Source organism: Oncorhynchus mykiss, chromosome 1 (genome assembly GCF_013265735.2).
Source record: "Oncorhynchus mykiss isolate Arlee chromosome 1, USDA_OmykA_1.1, whole genome shotgun sequence".
Taxonomy (NCBI): Eukaryota; Metazoa; Chordata; class Actinopteri; order Salmoniformes; family Salmonidae; genus Oncorhynchus; species Oncorhynchus mykiss.
The window spans coordinates 88,054,129-88,066,403 of record NC_048565.1 but is presented as its reverse complement, the minus strand read 5'-3'; the positions used below and the strand labels follow the sequence as shown (position 1 = coordinate 88,066,403).

General features: G+C 44.0%; 1 protein-coding gene across 1 annotated transcript; it reads left to right on the top strand.

Annotated features, from left to right (window-relative positions):
* The first annotated feature begins 1,280 nt into the window (after nucleotides 1-1,280).
* pex13 (peroxisomal biogenesis factor 13) lies at nucleotides 1,281-11,859 on the top strand. Its single transcript, XM_021614896.2, has 4 exons — nucleotides 1,281-1,719; nucleotides 2,190-2,953; nucleotides 3,231-3,353; nucleotides 10,163-11,859. Exons 1-4 carry the CDS (start codon nucleotides 1,643-1,645, stop codon nucleotides 10,567-10,569), a joined length of 1,371 nt encoding a protein of 456 aa, XP_021470571.2. The 5' UTR covers nucleotides 1,281-1,642; the 3' UTR covers nucleotides 10,570-11,859.
* The last annotated feature ends 416 nt before the right edge of the window (nucleotides 11,860-12,275 follow it).

Below are 12,275 nucleotides of genomic sequence, written 5' to 3'. Positions count from 1 at the left end.
TCCTAATAACCAAGGCTGAAGGTATCTCTAGACTAACATATGGTGCTCTATCTTTATATCTTGACAGTAAAATAAGCAAGGAGAAAGACCAGATGCTTTTCAACTTTCTGTGGAGAAACCGTACCAATTACATTTGGACAACTGTTGTAATGAACACTTATGAGAATGGTGGGCTGAATTTTCTGGACTTAACTACTTTAAATAATACTTTTAAGATCAATTGGATAAAACAATTCCTAAGAAGACCCACTTCTATCTGGAATGTTATTCCTCATCATGTCTTCTCTACTTTTGGTGGCATTAACTTCATCTTGTTTTGCAATGATAATATTGACAAAGTTCCAGTGAAACTTTCTGCTTTTCATCGGCAGGTTTTCTTGTCATGGTCCTTAATTTATAAACACAATTTTTCTCCACACAGATATTATACATGGAATAATCGGGATATATTGTATAAAAATACTTCTTTGTTTTTAGAATATTGGTTCCGAAATAATATCCTATTGGTGAGCCAACTGGTAAATGCAGAGGGTCTTCTACTCAGTTATAAGGAATTCTTATTTGTTAACAAAAATTTCCTTTAAAATTATTCATGAATATTATCCTGCTAACCACTATATGAAGAAGTTTAAGGAAAACATCAACTCAAATTGCTCCTTTGGTAATGACCACCCAGAAACAGTGTTGCATCTTTTTTGGCATTGTGTTCATGTAAGAAAACTGTGGCAAGACATCAGTAGATTTATAATTGAACATATTTATGAAGATTTGACACTATTGTGGAGAGATGCTCTACTTGGATTCTTTACATACAATATAAATAAGCTGAAACATTTTTATGCAATTCATTTCATTATTCTTTTGACCAAATTTCATATACACAAATGTAAATGTACAAACAAAAAAACACTTCCTTACCCTGCAAAAATAAATTGAACTGTATTTTATGACAGTTAAATACTCTACTAACAAAAAAACTGTTAGAATTGTAAGTATATGCATGTCCCTTAAGGTTCTTGTGTAATTGTAATGTGATATTGTACCCCCTAGCTCGATTGTCCATTGTTTATAATCTATATATACTTGTGTTCCCTCATGTACTTTCTGAATTGATTTGTTGTTTAAAAAAAAAAGTTTAAAAAAAAGACATGGACAATAAATGTGGTAAATGTTGTATTAGTATTGGTTCTGTCAGTCAAATACACCAATGGTGTTGCGTATTTTCGCTCCCAGTTCTCTCGGTTGAAAAAACTGTCCCACCCCATCTTTGATACTTTAGTTTTATCTCCATCCGCCTCGGGACGACTTGGAACGGAATAATGCAATGGAGACGAAGCCTTCTAGGCTCTACTAATCGACGCCGAAAAGATACAACAAAGTTGCTGACTTCAGAGACGTTAAACTTGTCCACTAAGAATGAAAATACAATATAAAATGTGTTATAAAAGAAATCCTCTCTGGCTTTATGCTTTTAAACCAATTATGTATTGTTTCAAACGTTTTCCGTATCGTCTTATTGATTATTTTGGTCTGGCACACAGGAGCCAGCCATGGAGCTAGATATGTAGCAATTTGCTAGTTACTACGGGGGGAAGTGAAGGGAAAACGGTTAAAAACGGTGTAACTTCAGACAATTTGTACGATGGCATCGCAGCCTCCTCCTAAACCGTGGGAAAGGCGGATTCCAGGAGCAGCCATGAGTGCACCAGTTAACTATCGGTAAACAAGTTATTGCTTACTTGACGAGTTGTTGTCTATGGACTAACTATGTATGAGTTAGCTAGCTAGCGTTAGCCTCTAATATAGGCCCAGGCCCTAACTAGGTCGGAGCTTTTGTTGTTTTGCGTTTGCCTAGCGGACAGAACTAGCTAGATTTCAATATTTGACAATAGTTTAGTATTGGACTGTTATTGGATAATAACTCAACCAAAAGTGCTCACCGAGTTCCAATGTAGTTAACGTTGTAAAGTTACTAGCTAGCTAACGTCGTTTACCTGTGACTGGCATGTCGTTTGTTTTGTTATCTAGCTAAGGTTAGCTAATAGAGACGTAACCCATTGCAACACTCCTAGATTGCTCAGACTTCTCTTTAACTACGAAACCAAAGGAAACGTTTTGACAACACGAACACGTGATTGAATTGAATGTTCACTGTTTTATAAGTTATGCCCCTCTTTCCAATCCACCAGGTCGATTGACTTTGCCCCACCAGGTCCCTCCACCCCCGGCCTCTCTGGTCCCGCCGGTCCTCCCGTCTTGACCCGCATGGTGCCCCCTGTCCCCCCTCGCCCTGTCCAGTCCATCCAGTCCTACCGTCCCTCCTACAGCTCCTTCCCTGGCTCCTCCTACAACCCCTATGGTAGCTCCAGCCTCTACGGTGGAGCATACAGCCCCTACAGTCCCTACAGTGGTGGCTATGGCATGGGAGGGGTGCTCGGTGGGAGCCTGGGCTACAGCCGCTTCGGCCAAACCGGTGGTGAAGACGTGGCGCCCAGTCGGTTTGTCCAACAGGCAGAGGAGAGCAGCCGCGGCGCCTTCCAGTCCATCGAGAGCATCGTCCAGGCCTTCACCTCGGTCAGCATGATGATGGACGCCACCTTCTCGGCCGTCTACAACAGCTTCCGAGCCGTGCTGGATGTAGCCAACCACCTGACACGGTTACGGATGCACTTTACCAAGGTTCTGTCGGCCTTTGCCCTGGTGCGCACCCTGCGCTACCTGTACCGCCGCATACAGAGGATGCTGGGGCTGAGACGGGACGGTGAGGTGGAGGACCTGTGGGCAGACAGCGAAGGAGCTGTTCTGGCGACCAGAGGTGCTGGAGCCGCAATGGAAGACCCCAGAGCCGGAGCGGTCAAGTCGTGGCCCATCTTCCTTTTTCTGGCCGTGGTCCTAGGAGGGCCCTATCTCATCTGGAAGCTGCTGAGCTCTGCCCAGGGGCCAGAGGAGAGCGGTGAGACTCCTTACTGTCTGTGTGTGGGCTCTCCTGAATGTCCTTTGTCTCTCTGACTGCCTGTCTGTTAACCACAGTTTGGCAACCTTAAACAGATGGGTCATGGTTTATCTGAACATACACTGCTAATCTGGCTCTGTGTATGCTCATAACAAAGATGAGTGTGCTACATACATTTTTTGTTTGTTACGTTAATCAGCACCTTACATTTTTACTTCATTAATATTCCCTACAAGGACTATATAATTACATTCTGATTGATTAAATCCCTATGCAGCCACCAACTGGGCTAGTGGGGAGGATGACCATGTGGTTGCCAGGGCGGAGTATGACTTCACAGCTGCGTCGGAGGAGGAGCTCTCACTGAATGCTGGAGACATGCTCAACCTGGCTCCTAAAGGTAAGAAACTAGGAGGAGAGAGGGGGGAATCCAACCAGCACCCTGCTCTAACCTAGTGTTTCTCAACTCCAGGCCTCCACTACTCCCAACAGTTCACCTGTTTTATTGTAGCCCCGGACACCTCATTCAACTTGTTAGCTAGTCGTCAAGCCTTCGATGAGTTGAATCGGCTATGTTTGTCCGTAACCTCACATCGACGTAGTTGAGCGGAGACGAGAGTGGGCGGAGTGTACCCCTTGACTACATCTAGTTGCTGTCAGTCGATACGAGGAAACGGTCGGTGGTTGTATTAGATTAACATTTTATTATAAAGGTAAGGGTTTTAAGAATTTTCATTTTTGCAGGTATCAACTGTCAGCAACTCAATGTAGTCGAGTACAGTGGTGTTGAGACTTGTCTTGTTTGTGCCTGTGAGGTGGAGGGCTGCAGTCCAAACCCACTCAGTCCTCGCGCTAGCCACTTTCCTCAGGGGAATCGCTGTCGAAAACAGATGCAGTTTGATTGCCATCTTAAGTGGAGGTCCAATTCACAAACGTTACCCCCTCGGCCATTGATTTTTAGCTTGAGGGAGCGAGTGAACTACTTTGATCACTTTTGGGGTGTTGATATGACCCACAATTCAATGCAAACTGTAGTCACGTGTCAAATTCTGGTGGCCTCGTAGTGTCATTTTAGGCAACATAGTTGAGGTACACTCGGCTGTGACGATGTAAAATGTCATTCAAGGGCTGAGGGTTTAGGGCTGAGGGTTTAGGGCTGAGGGTTTAGGGCTGAGGGTTTAGGGCTGAGGGTTTAGGGCTGAGGGTTTAGGGCTGAGGGTTTAGGGCTGAGGGTTTAGGGCTGAGGGTTTAGGGCTGAGGGTTTAGGGCTGAGGGTTTAGGGCTGAGGGCTGTCTACTTTGTGTTTGGACTCCAACCATAGTCTGACTAGTATCCCTAGCAGTTGAAACTCCAACATAGCATAACAACCTAGCTTGTGAACAAAACATTGTAAGTAGCCAAGAAATCACAAGGACAAAGTCTCACTTCAGTAGACTTTAGTTTCGAGTAAATTAAACTTTTATGCCCGTGTGCAACGCTTCTAAAAAACGAACCTGTCATTCACCTCTTCACTTGCAACACCCAGACAGGAAGTGTTGCAGCGCGAGGCAGAAATGCGTTGCACATTTTACAGTGTGCATTCGGTTCAGGTCAGTGAGAGAGAGACATATTCTCTAGAATACCATAGGTGACCCTGTTTCAGGAAACTAGATGTATGTCGCGGGTCATTACTTCACAGGAGAGACGTTTGATCATAAACTTTTTTTAACATTAAAAAACGAAATGTTTTTTTTGGGGGGCAGACATGCAGTCGCGAACACGTGAACTTTCATGTACCTTTAATAACGAAGTTGTATGCCATCTGTAAATACGAATACGACTATTAAATTAGTCAAGGTAAACGACACAGGACGTCTTATTTAATGAGGGGTTGCAGTCTGCCGTGAAGCGTTCATCCACGTATACGGATCGAGTCCAGCTATAGTTTCAGATATAAGTTTCTAATTTTGGCAAAGTTGTTTTCATTGCAAGTTAAAGCTTACTGTTAGCTAGCTAGCTGACGTTAGACGGTTGGCTCGCCAGCTAACATTACGTTTATGATCTGTGTGTAGTAATGTTGCAACCAGTCAGGATGCTCTCGACGGTGCAGCTGTAGAACTTTCTGAGGACCCATGCTAAATCTTTTCAGTCTCCTGAGGGGGAATAGGTGTTGTGCCCTCTTCACAACTGTCTTGGTGTGCTTTTCACCAGCTTTTCAAAGCATTTCATGGCTACAGAGGTGAGTGCTATGGGGCGGTGGTCATTTAGGCACGTTACCATTGCGTTCTTGGACACAGGGACTGGTCTGCTTGCAGCATGTAGGCATTGTATACGGGGTCGGGGAGGGGTTGTAGACGGGGGAGGGGTTGTAGACGGGGGAGGGGAGGGGTTGAAATGTCAGTGAAAACACTTTCTGGTGGTCTGTGCATGCTTTGAGTACATGCCCTTGTAATCCGTCTGGCCCCCCGGCCTTGTGAATGTTTAAAGGTCTTACACACACCGGCTACGGAGAGCCTGATCACACAGTTGTCCGGAACAGCTGGTGCTCTCATATATGCCTCAGTGTTGCTTGCCTCAAAGCAAGCACAAAAGGAATTTAGCCTGTCTGGTAGGCTCGCGTCACTGGGCTACTTGTGGCTGGGTTTCTCTTTGTAGTCCGTGGCAAGCCGTGCCACATCAGATGCGCGTCAGAGCCGGTGTAGTAGGATTCAATCTCAGTCCTGTATTGACGCTTTGCCTGTTTGTTCATCTGAGGGCGTACCGGAATTTGTTTTTAAGTGTCCGAATTAGTGTCCTGCTCCTTGAGAGCGGCAGCTCTAGCCTTTAGCTCGGTGCGGAAGTTGCCTGTAATCCATGGCTTCTGGTTTTTTATTTATTTTTATTTCACCTTTATTTAACCAGGTAGGCTAGTTGAGAACAAGTTCTCATTTGCAACTGCGACCTGGCCAAGATAAGGCATAGCAGTGTGAACAGACAACACAGAGTTACACATGGAGTAAACAATTAACAAGTCAATAACACAGTAGAAAAAAAGGGGAGTCTATATATACATTGTGTGCAAAAGGCATGAGGTAGGCAAATAATTACAATTATGCAGATTAACACTGGAGTGATAAATGATCAGATGGTTATGTACAGGTAGAGATATTGGTGTGCAAAAGAGCAGAAAAATAAAAATAAATAAATAAAAACAGTATGGGGATGAGGTAGGTGAAAATGGGTGGGCTATTTACCAATAGACTATGTACAGCTGCAGCGATCGGTTAGCTGCTCAGATAGCAGATGTTTGAAGTTGGTGAGGGAGATAAAAGTCTCCAACTTCAGCGATTTTTGCAATTCGTTCCAGTCACAGGCAGCAGAGAACTGGAACGAAAGGCGGCCAAATGAGGTGTTGGCTTTAGGGATGATCAGTGAGATACACCTGCTGGAGCGCGTGCTACGGATGGGTGTTGCCATCGTAACCAGTGAACTGAGATAAGGCGGAGCTTTACCTAGCATGGACTTGTAGATGACCTGGAGCCAGTGGGTCTGGCGACGAATATGTAGCGAGGGCCAGCCGACTAGAGCATACAAGTCGCAGTGGTGGGTGGTATAAGGTGCTTTAGTGACAAAACGGATGGCACTGTGATAAACTGCATCCAGTTTGCTGAGTAGAGTGTTGGAAGCAATTTTGTAGATGACGTCGCCGAAGTCGAGGATCGGTAGGATAGTCAGTTTTACTAGGGTAAGTTTGGCGGCGTGAGTGAAGGAGGCTTTGTTGCGGAATAGAAAGCCGACTCTTGATTTGATTTTCGATTGGAGATGTTTGATATGGGTCTGGAAGGAGAGTTTAGAGTCTAGCCAGACACCTAGGTACTTATAGATGTCCACATATTCAAGGTCGGAACCATCCAGGGTGGTGATGCTGGTCAGGCGTGCGGGTGCAGGCAGCGAACGGTTGAAAAGCATGCATTTGGTTTTACTAGCGTTTAAGAGCAGTTGGAGGCCACGGAAGGAGTGCTGTATGGCATTGAAGCTCGTTTGGAGGTTAGATAGCACAGTGTCCAAGGACGGGCCGGAAGTATATAGAATGGTGTCGTCTGCGTAGAGGTGGATCAGGGAATCGCCCGCAGCATGAGAAACATCATTGATATATACAGAGAAAAGAGTCGGCCCGAGAATTGAACCCTGTGGCACCCCCATAGAGACTGCCAGAGGACCGGACAGCATGCCCTCCGATTTGACACACTGAACTCTGTCTGCAAAGTAATTGGTGAACCAGGCAAGGCAGTCATCCGAAAAACCGAGGCTACTGAGTCTGCCGATAAGAATACGGTGATTGACAGAGTCGAAAGCCTTGGCAAGGTCTATGAAGACGGCTGCACAGTACTGTCTTTTATCGATGGCGGTTATGATATCGTTTAGTACCTTGAGCGTGGCTGAGGTACACCCGTGACCGGCTCGGAAACCAGATTGCACAGCGGAGAAGGTACGGTGGGATTCAAGATGGTCAGTGACCTGTTTGTTGACTTGGCTTTCGAAGACCTTAGATAGGCAGGGCAGGATGGATATAGGTCTGTAACAGTTTGGGTCCAGGGTGTCGCCCCCTTTGAAGAGGGGGATGACTGCGGCAGCTTTCCAATCCTTGGGGATCTCAGACGATATGAAAGAGAGGTTGAACAGGCTGGTTGGGATATGTACGTACGGTCACTGTGGAGACTGTCATCGATGCACTTATTGGTGAAGCCGGTGACTGAGGTGGTATACTCCTCAATGCCATTGGATGAATCCCGGGAACATATTCCAGTCTGTGCTAGAAAAACAGTCCTGTAGCATCTGCGTCATCTGACCATTTCCATATTGAGCGAGCCACTGTTCCTCCCTGCTTTAGTTTTGGCTTGTAAGCAGGATCAGGAGGATATAATTATGGTCAGATTTGCCAAATGGAGGGTGAGTAAAGGTTTAAAAAAATATATATATATATATATATATATATATATTTTTTTGTCTGGTTGCACATTTGACATGCCGGTAGAAGTGATTTAAGTTTGCCTGCGTTAAGGTTCCCCGGCCAAGGTAGCGAAGTGCAAGAAGTATAAATGCCCTGACTTCTGCAGAGGCCATTTCACCGTAAATGCAGCACGGGCCAATGCAGATGCCGGTTTGACCATTATGGTGGAATATTGCAAGATTCTTGTAATACTTTTTATTGCATCAAATGGTTGTTTTATACAACAATAGAGGATTATTATAACTATGGTGTGTGTGTGTGTGTGTGTGTGTGTGTGTGTTCTACTGAGGATGGGCCTCTGGGAGATAACACTGACAGGAGATTTACAATGTATTTTGGGTGATAAAACCTAAAGAGCATTCCAGAGCATGAGTAAATGTATCTGCTCTATATGGTACCAGGAAGAGATGGCTCCAGACACTCGTCTCTACACAATAAACTGTTTTCACAGCAGATACTGTGAATTATAGGTTTCTTTCATACAAATCTTAACCTTGTGACCCATTCTATATATCTGTTCGTCATGTAGGTTGAAAGGGTTGTAATCTTAGCTAATGAAGACCTTTGTACTTTTCTCTCGGGGGGGGGGGGGGGCTCAACAAATCACCTAAGGGTGATTCGTCGACCAGCCATCGCTATTGCAAAGCTCTCACTAATAAAGATTTAGTTTGTGTAACTCTGTGTTTGTCTCCTCATTTGATAATCCAGAAAGGAACCACCACACCATGCAGCATCTTTAAATGTTCATTCTAAAGGGTCTATTTGCCCAACGTTGGAATGACTTTCTATTATTTCCATAACCTAAATAATTGGTATATGTGATGCCTAGCGAACCATATCATTGTTTGAAACCTGGATGTTTTCCATAGCCCTTCCTTTTTAATAGCCAACAGAAACAATCTGTCCATATATCAGGAAATCATAGATTATTTTTCTGTCAGTGAAACCAGCATTTCTTCTTCTACTGTCCAAAGGCAGTAAGACACAATCCACCTTCAGATATTCCCTCCTTTCTAAGTTTCTACCATTAGGCTGAATATCTATGTCTGTCGCTTTATTAGAAACCGTTGGCATCAGGTGCCCGTTTGAGAACGGTGTTCTCCTGTAACGCAGTAGTGCGTTGGAGCGTATCTTACAAGACATCTACCCTTAACACCTTCTCTGTAGTCCATAGTAGCAGAGTGTTTGGGCTCTGACATGGGGCACGTGGGAGGTTCCCCCAGCCTCACACGCAGGTAGTGCTTAGATACAACCCACAGACTCTTAGACCTACTCATCTACACACAGAGATATAGGTCCCCCACCCCACACACACCCACACACATACACATACATATACACATGCATTAACGGTTTTGACAGCCCAAAAGTGTCACACCCCCACACACACGTACGGTGACCATGTTTCACATCAGCCCACGCTTTCTCTCTTTCTGCCTCTCTCGCTCTCTTTGTGTGTGTCTCTCTCTCTCTCTATTCAAGGGGCTTTATTGGCATTGGAAACATGTTTACATTGGCTAAGCACGTGAAATAGATAATAAACAAAAGTCAAATAAACAATTGAAAATGAACAGTAAACATTATACTCTCTGGGTTCTCTCTCTCAGGATTCTCTCTGAGGCCATCCCTCCTACAGTGTCACCATTGTGATGTCACCACAGGTGGAAATATCTGTGTGTGTGTGTGTGTGTGACGCAGACTTGAGAAACGAGATTGTCAGGGTTCTGACTCAAAGGGGGGGGGGGAATTGACGTAGACTGCAGCCCTGGTAAAACCACAATGACGAGATAACAAGGAGGTAGGGTCCACACTTAGAGACGATTTACTAGAGTTTGTTTAATTTAGCAGTAGGCCTAGATCAATTTAGTTACCAAAGACATCTTAAATCGATGAGTTTTTGATTTTCTACTGTGCGTATACCGGTATGATTTATCTACTACATTGTTGGCCACTTTTTTTTTTTCTCATGTGCTCTGGTACCTCAGAGCCCCCTCCTTGTCTCTGCACTCACTTTTGTTCCGGAATCTTCTGATTTAGAAATGAAGTATTGCGGTTACCACAATATATGTTATCAGGGGGAAAGAGAGCTGGAGGCCTTGGGAGGAAGAAAGCTAACACTGTAGCAGGCAGGTCAACAGAATGCCATTCAGAATGGGTTACATATTGAATGTGTTCCTGTTAACTAAGTCTGCTAAATGACCATGTTATATCCTCTCTCTCTCTCTCTCCCCTGTGTGCAGAGCATCAACCCAGGGTGCGTGGGTGGCTGCTGGCCAGTGTAGACGGCCAGACCACAGGCCTCATACCTGCCAACTACGTCAAAGTCCTGGGGAAGAGGAGAGGCAGGAAGCACGCTGAGCTGGAGAGGCTGGCCCAGGTTCAGGCCCAGCCAGGGAACCCACTGGGCACCACCCTTCAAGCCCCACAGCCTAACCTGGCTACGGGCCCAGTGCCAACTGTATCCCCAGGCTTGGTTTCAGGCCTCGGCCCATTAGAAGCCGTCCCAGTAACTATCCCAGAGGAGCTGCTGGAGAGCGTGTACAGGGAAACGCCAGCCGGTTACAGCAGCCTGGGTCTGGGTGTATTGCCCAGCACCACGACAGCTTCGAGCACAGTGCTCACCATACCAGAGAAGATTGACCTGTGATGTCTGACTTTGTGTTTTCCCACACGTCCGTTGAGGCTGTACGTGGTTTGTTGATGAGCTGTTCTGTAGAGCTCGGTCACGTCCAGCAGTGGGGAAACACATGATTTACATCCAGAAGGTGATTCATGTTCACAATTCAGTGGCTTTGGTTTGACATTTAATCTGCCTGGAATCAATTAGTGAGGTTGGTACATGAGGTATTGAGTACCTGGATAAAAGAGAAGTGGGTATCTGTCAGACATCTGGATATGAGTGTTTCCAGAACATTATCTAGATATGAGTGTTTCCAGGACACTGTCTTGGTTTGGCTGTCTTGTCAGTGGTTATCTAGACCAACCTATACCTATCCTGTACCAGCCTTGTCAGTACGGTTACACTACATTTTAGCTCAATAATGATGCATATTTAAATGTTTTTGATATAGATTTATTTAATTAACAGTGAATGAGTACATTAAGATCAAATGAAGCACGCTAAGAGATTATGTGAAAATATTGCATCGTTTGATGCTGACGGGACAAAGCCATAATATTATGTTTAACCTTTTTGTTCCAAGTTAATGTCGATGGTTTGATATTTAAAGATAAATTCATAGGAATAGAAGCTCTAACCCTGGCAAGTTGACTGGTACACTCACAATGGCTGCCTGATTGTGACTCAATCGTTTCCATGGTATTTTGGAATGTTCTATCAACTGCTGGGTTGCCACGGTAATGTGAAACATTTATTCAAATGATGCTAACTGATGTGGCTCATACAATGGCATGTGTTGAGTTGACATCACAGCCCCAATTGAATGGTACACTTCCTACTTGTACTTCCTGGCATGGGTCTAGGTTGAAGATGGGAATATTTTAAAACCTAGACATGGGTACACTCGATGTCTACCAGTCCACGTATTATGTCATCATTGACTTGGAGACTATTTCTATGGATAAATTACTATCAAGGTTCAGATTTGGTTCTAATGGAAGGATGGGACTTGGTTTTTAAATCGGTGTTAATATGGTTGTAAAATGTTGTTTGAAATTCGGGAATGGTCCAACTATATCTTGAATGTTCTGTAAAATGTCCTAAATAATTCAAAGTGAAGTTTTGAACTTGGAAAATTGAACTATCCAATATCAAGATATATTAACTCAAGAAGTTTTGTTGAATGCATCTGTAAGATCTGAAATAGCCAGTCCTCATCTTGGTGTTTCAGTGGCATTTTAAGTCCTCACTCACCTGAAAAACTGTAATTATGTAAATACAATTATTTTGGAAATAAACATTTTCAAAACCTGAAAAGTGTCCTTTGGCTTTTTCTTACTAAGAAATTAAAAACGTATTATACACATTACATGGCAAATGAATTGGTAACTTAAATAAAACTGAACCGGTTAAATCATTGGATGTTAATTGTTTTGAAAATGTAATGCATCTCATTATAACAAGGTTAAACACGTGGTTACACACCAAGGCTTGTTGCAGTGGAGGAGGGTGATGATGGGGAGGAAGAGGAGGACAACTAAAATGTGGAATGAGAATTTCCCTACATTATCTGGACAAAGATGTTAGTTCAAATGCAATGATAGCCTAAAGATCTATATGTTATTACATTCTACATCTTATAAATCAGTTGAGAAGCTCGACAGATGCCTAATGAAATGCATGATGTCTCCAAGAGGGAGATATATCTCAACGTGTGTAATATGTCAATTTAA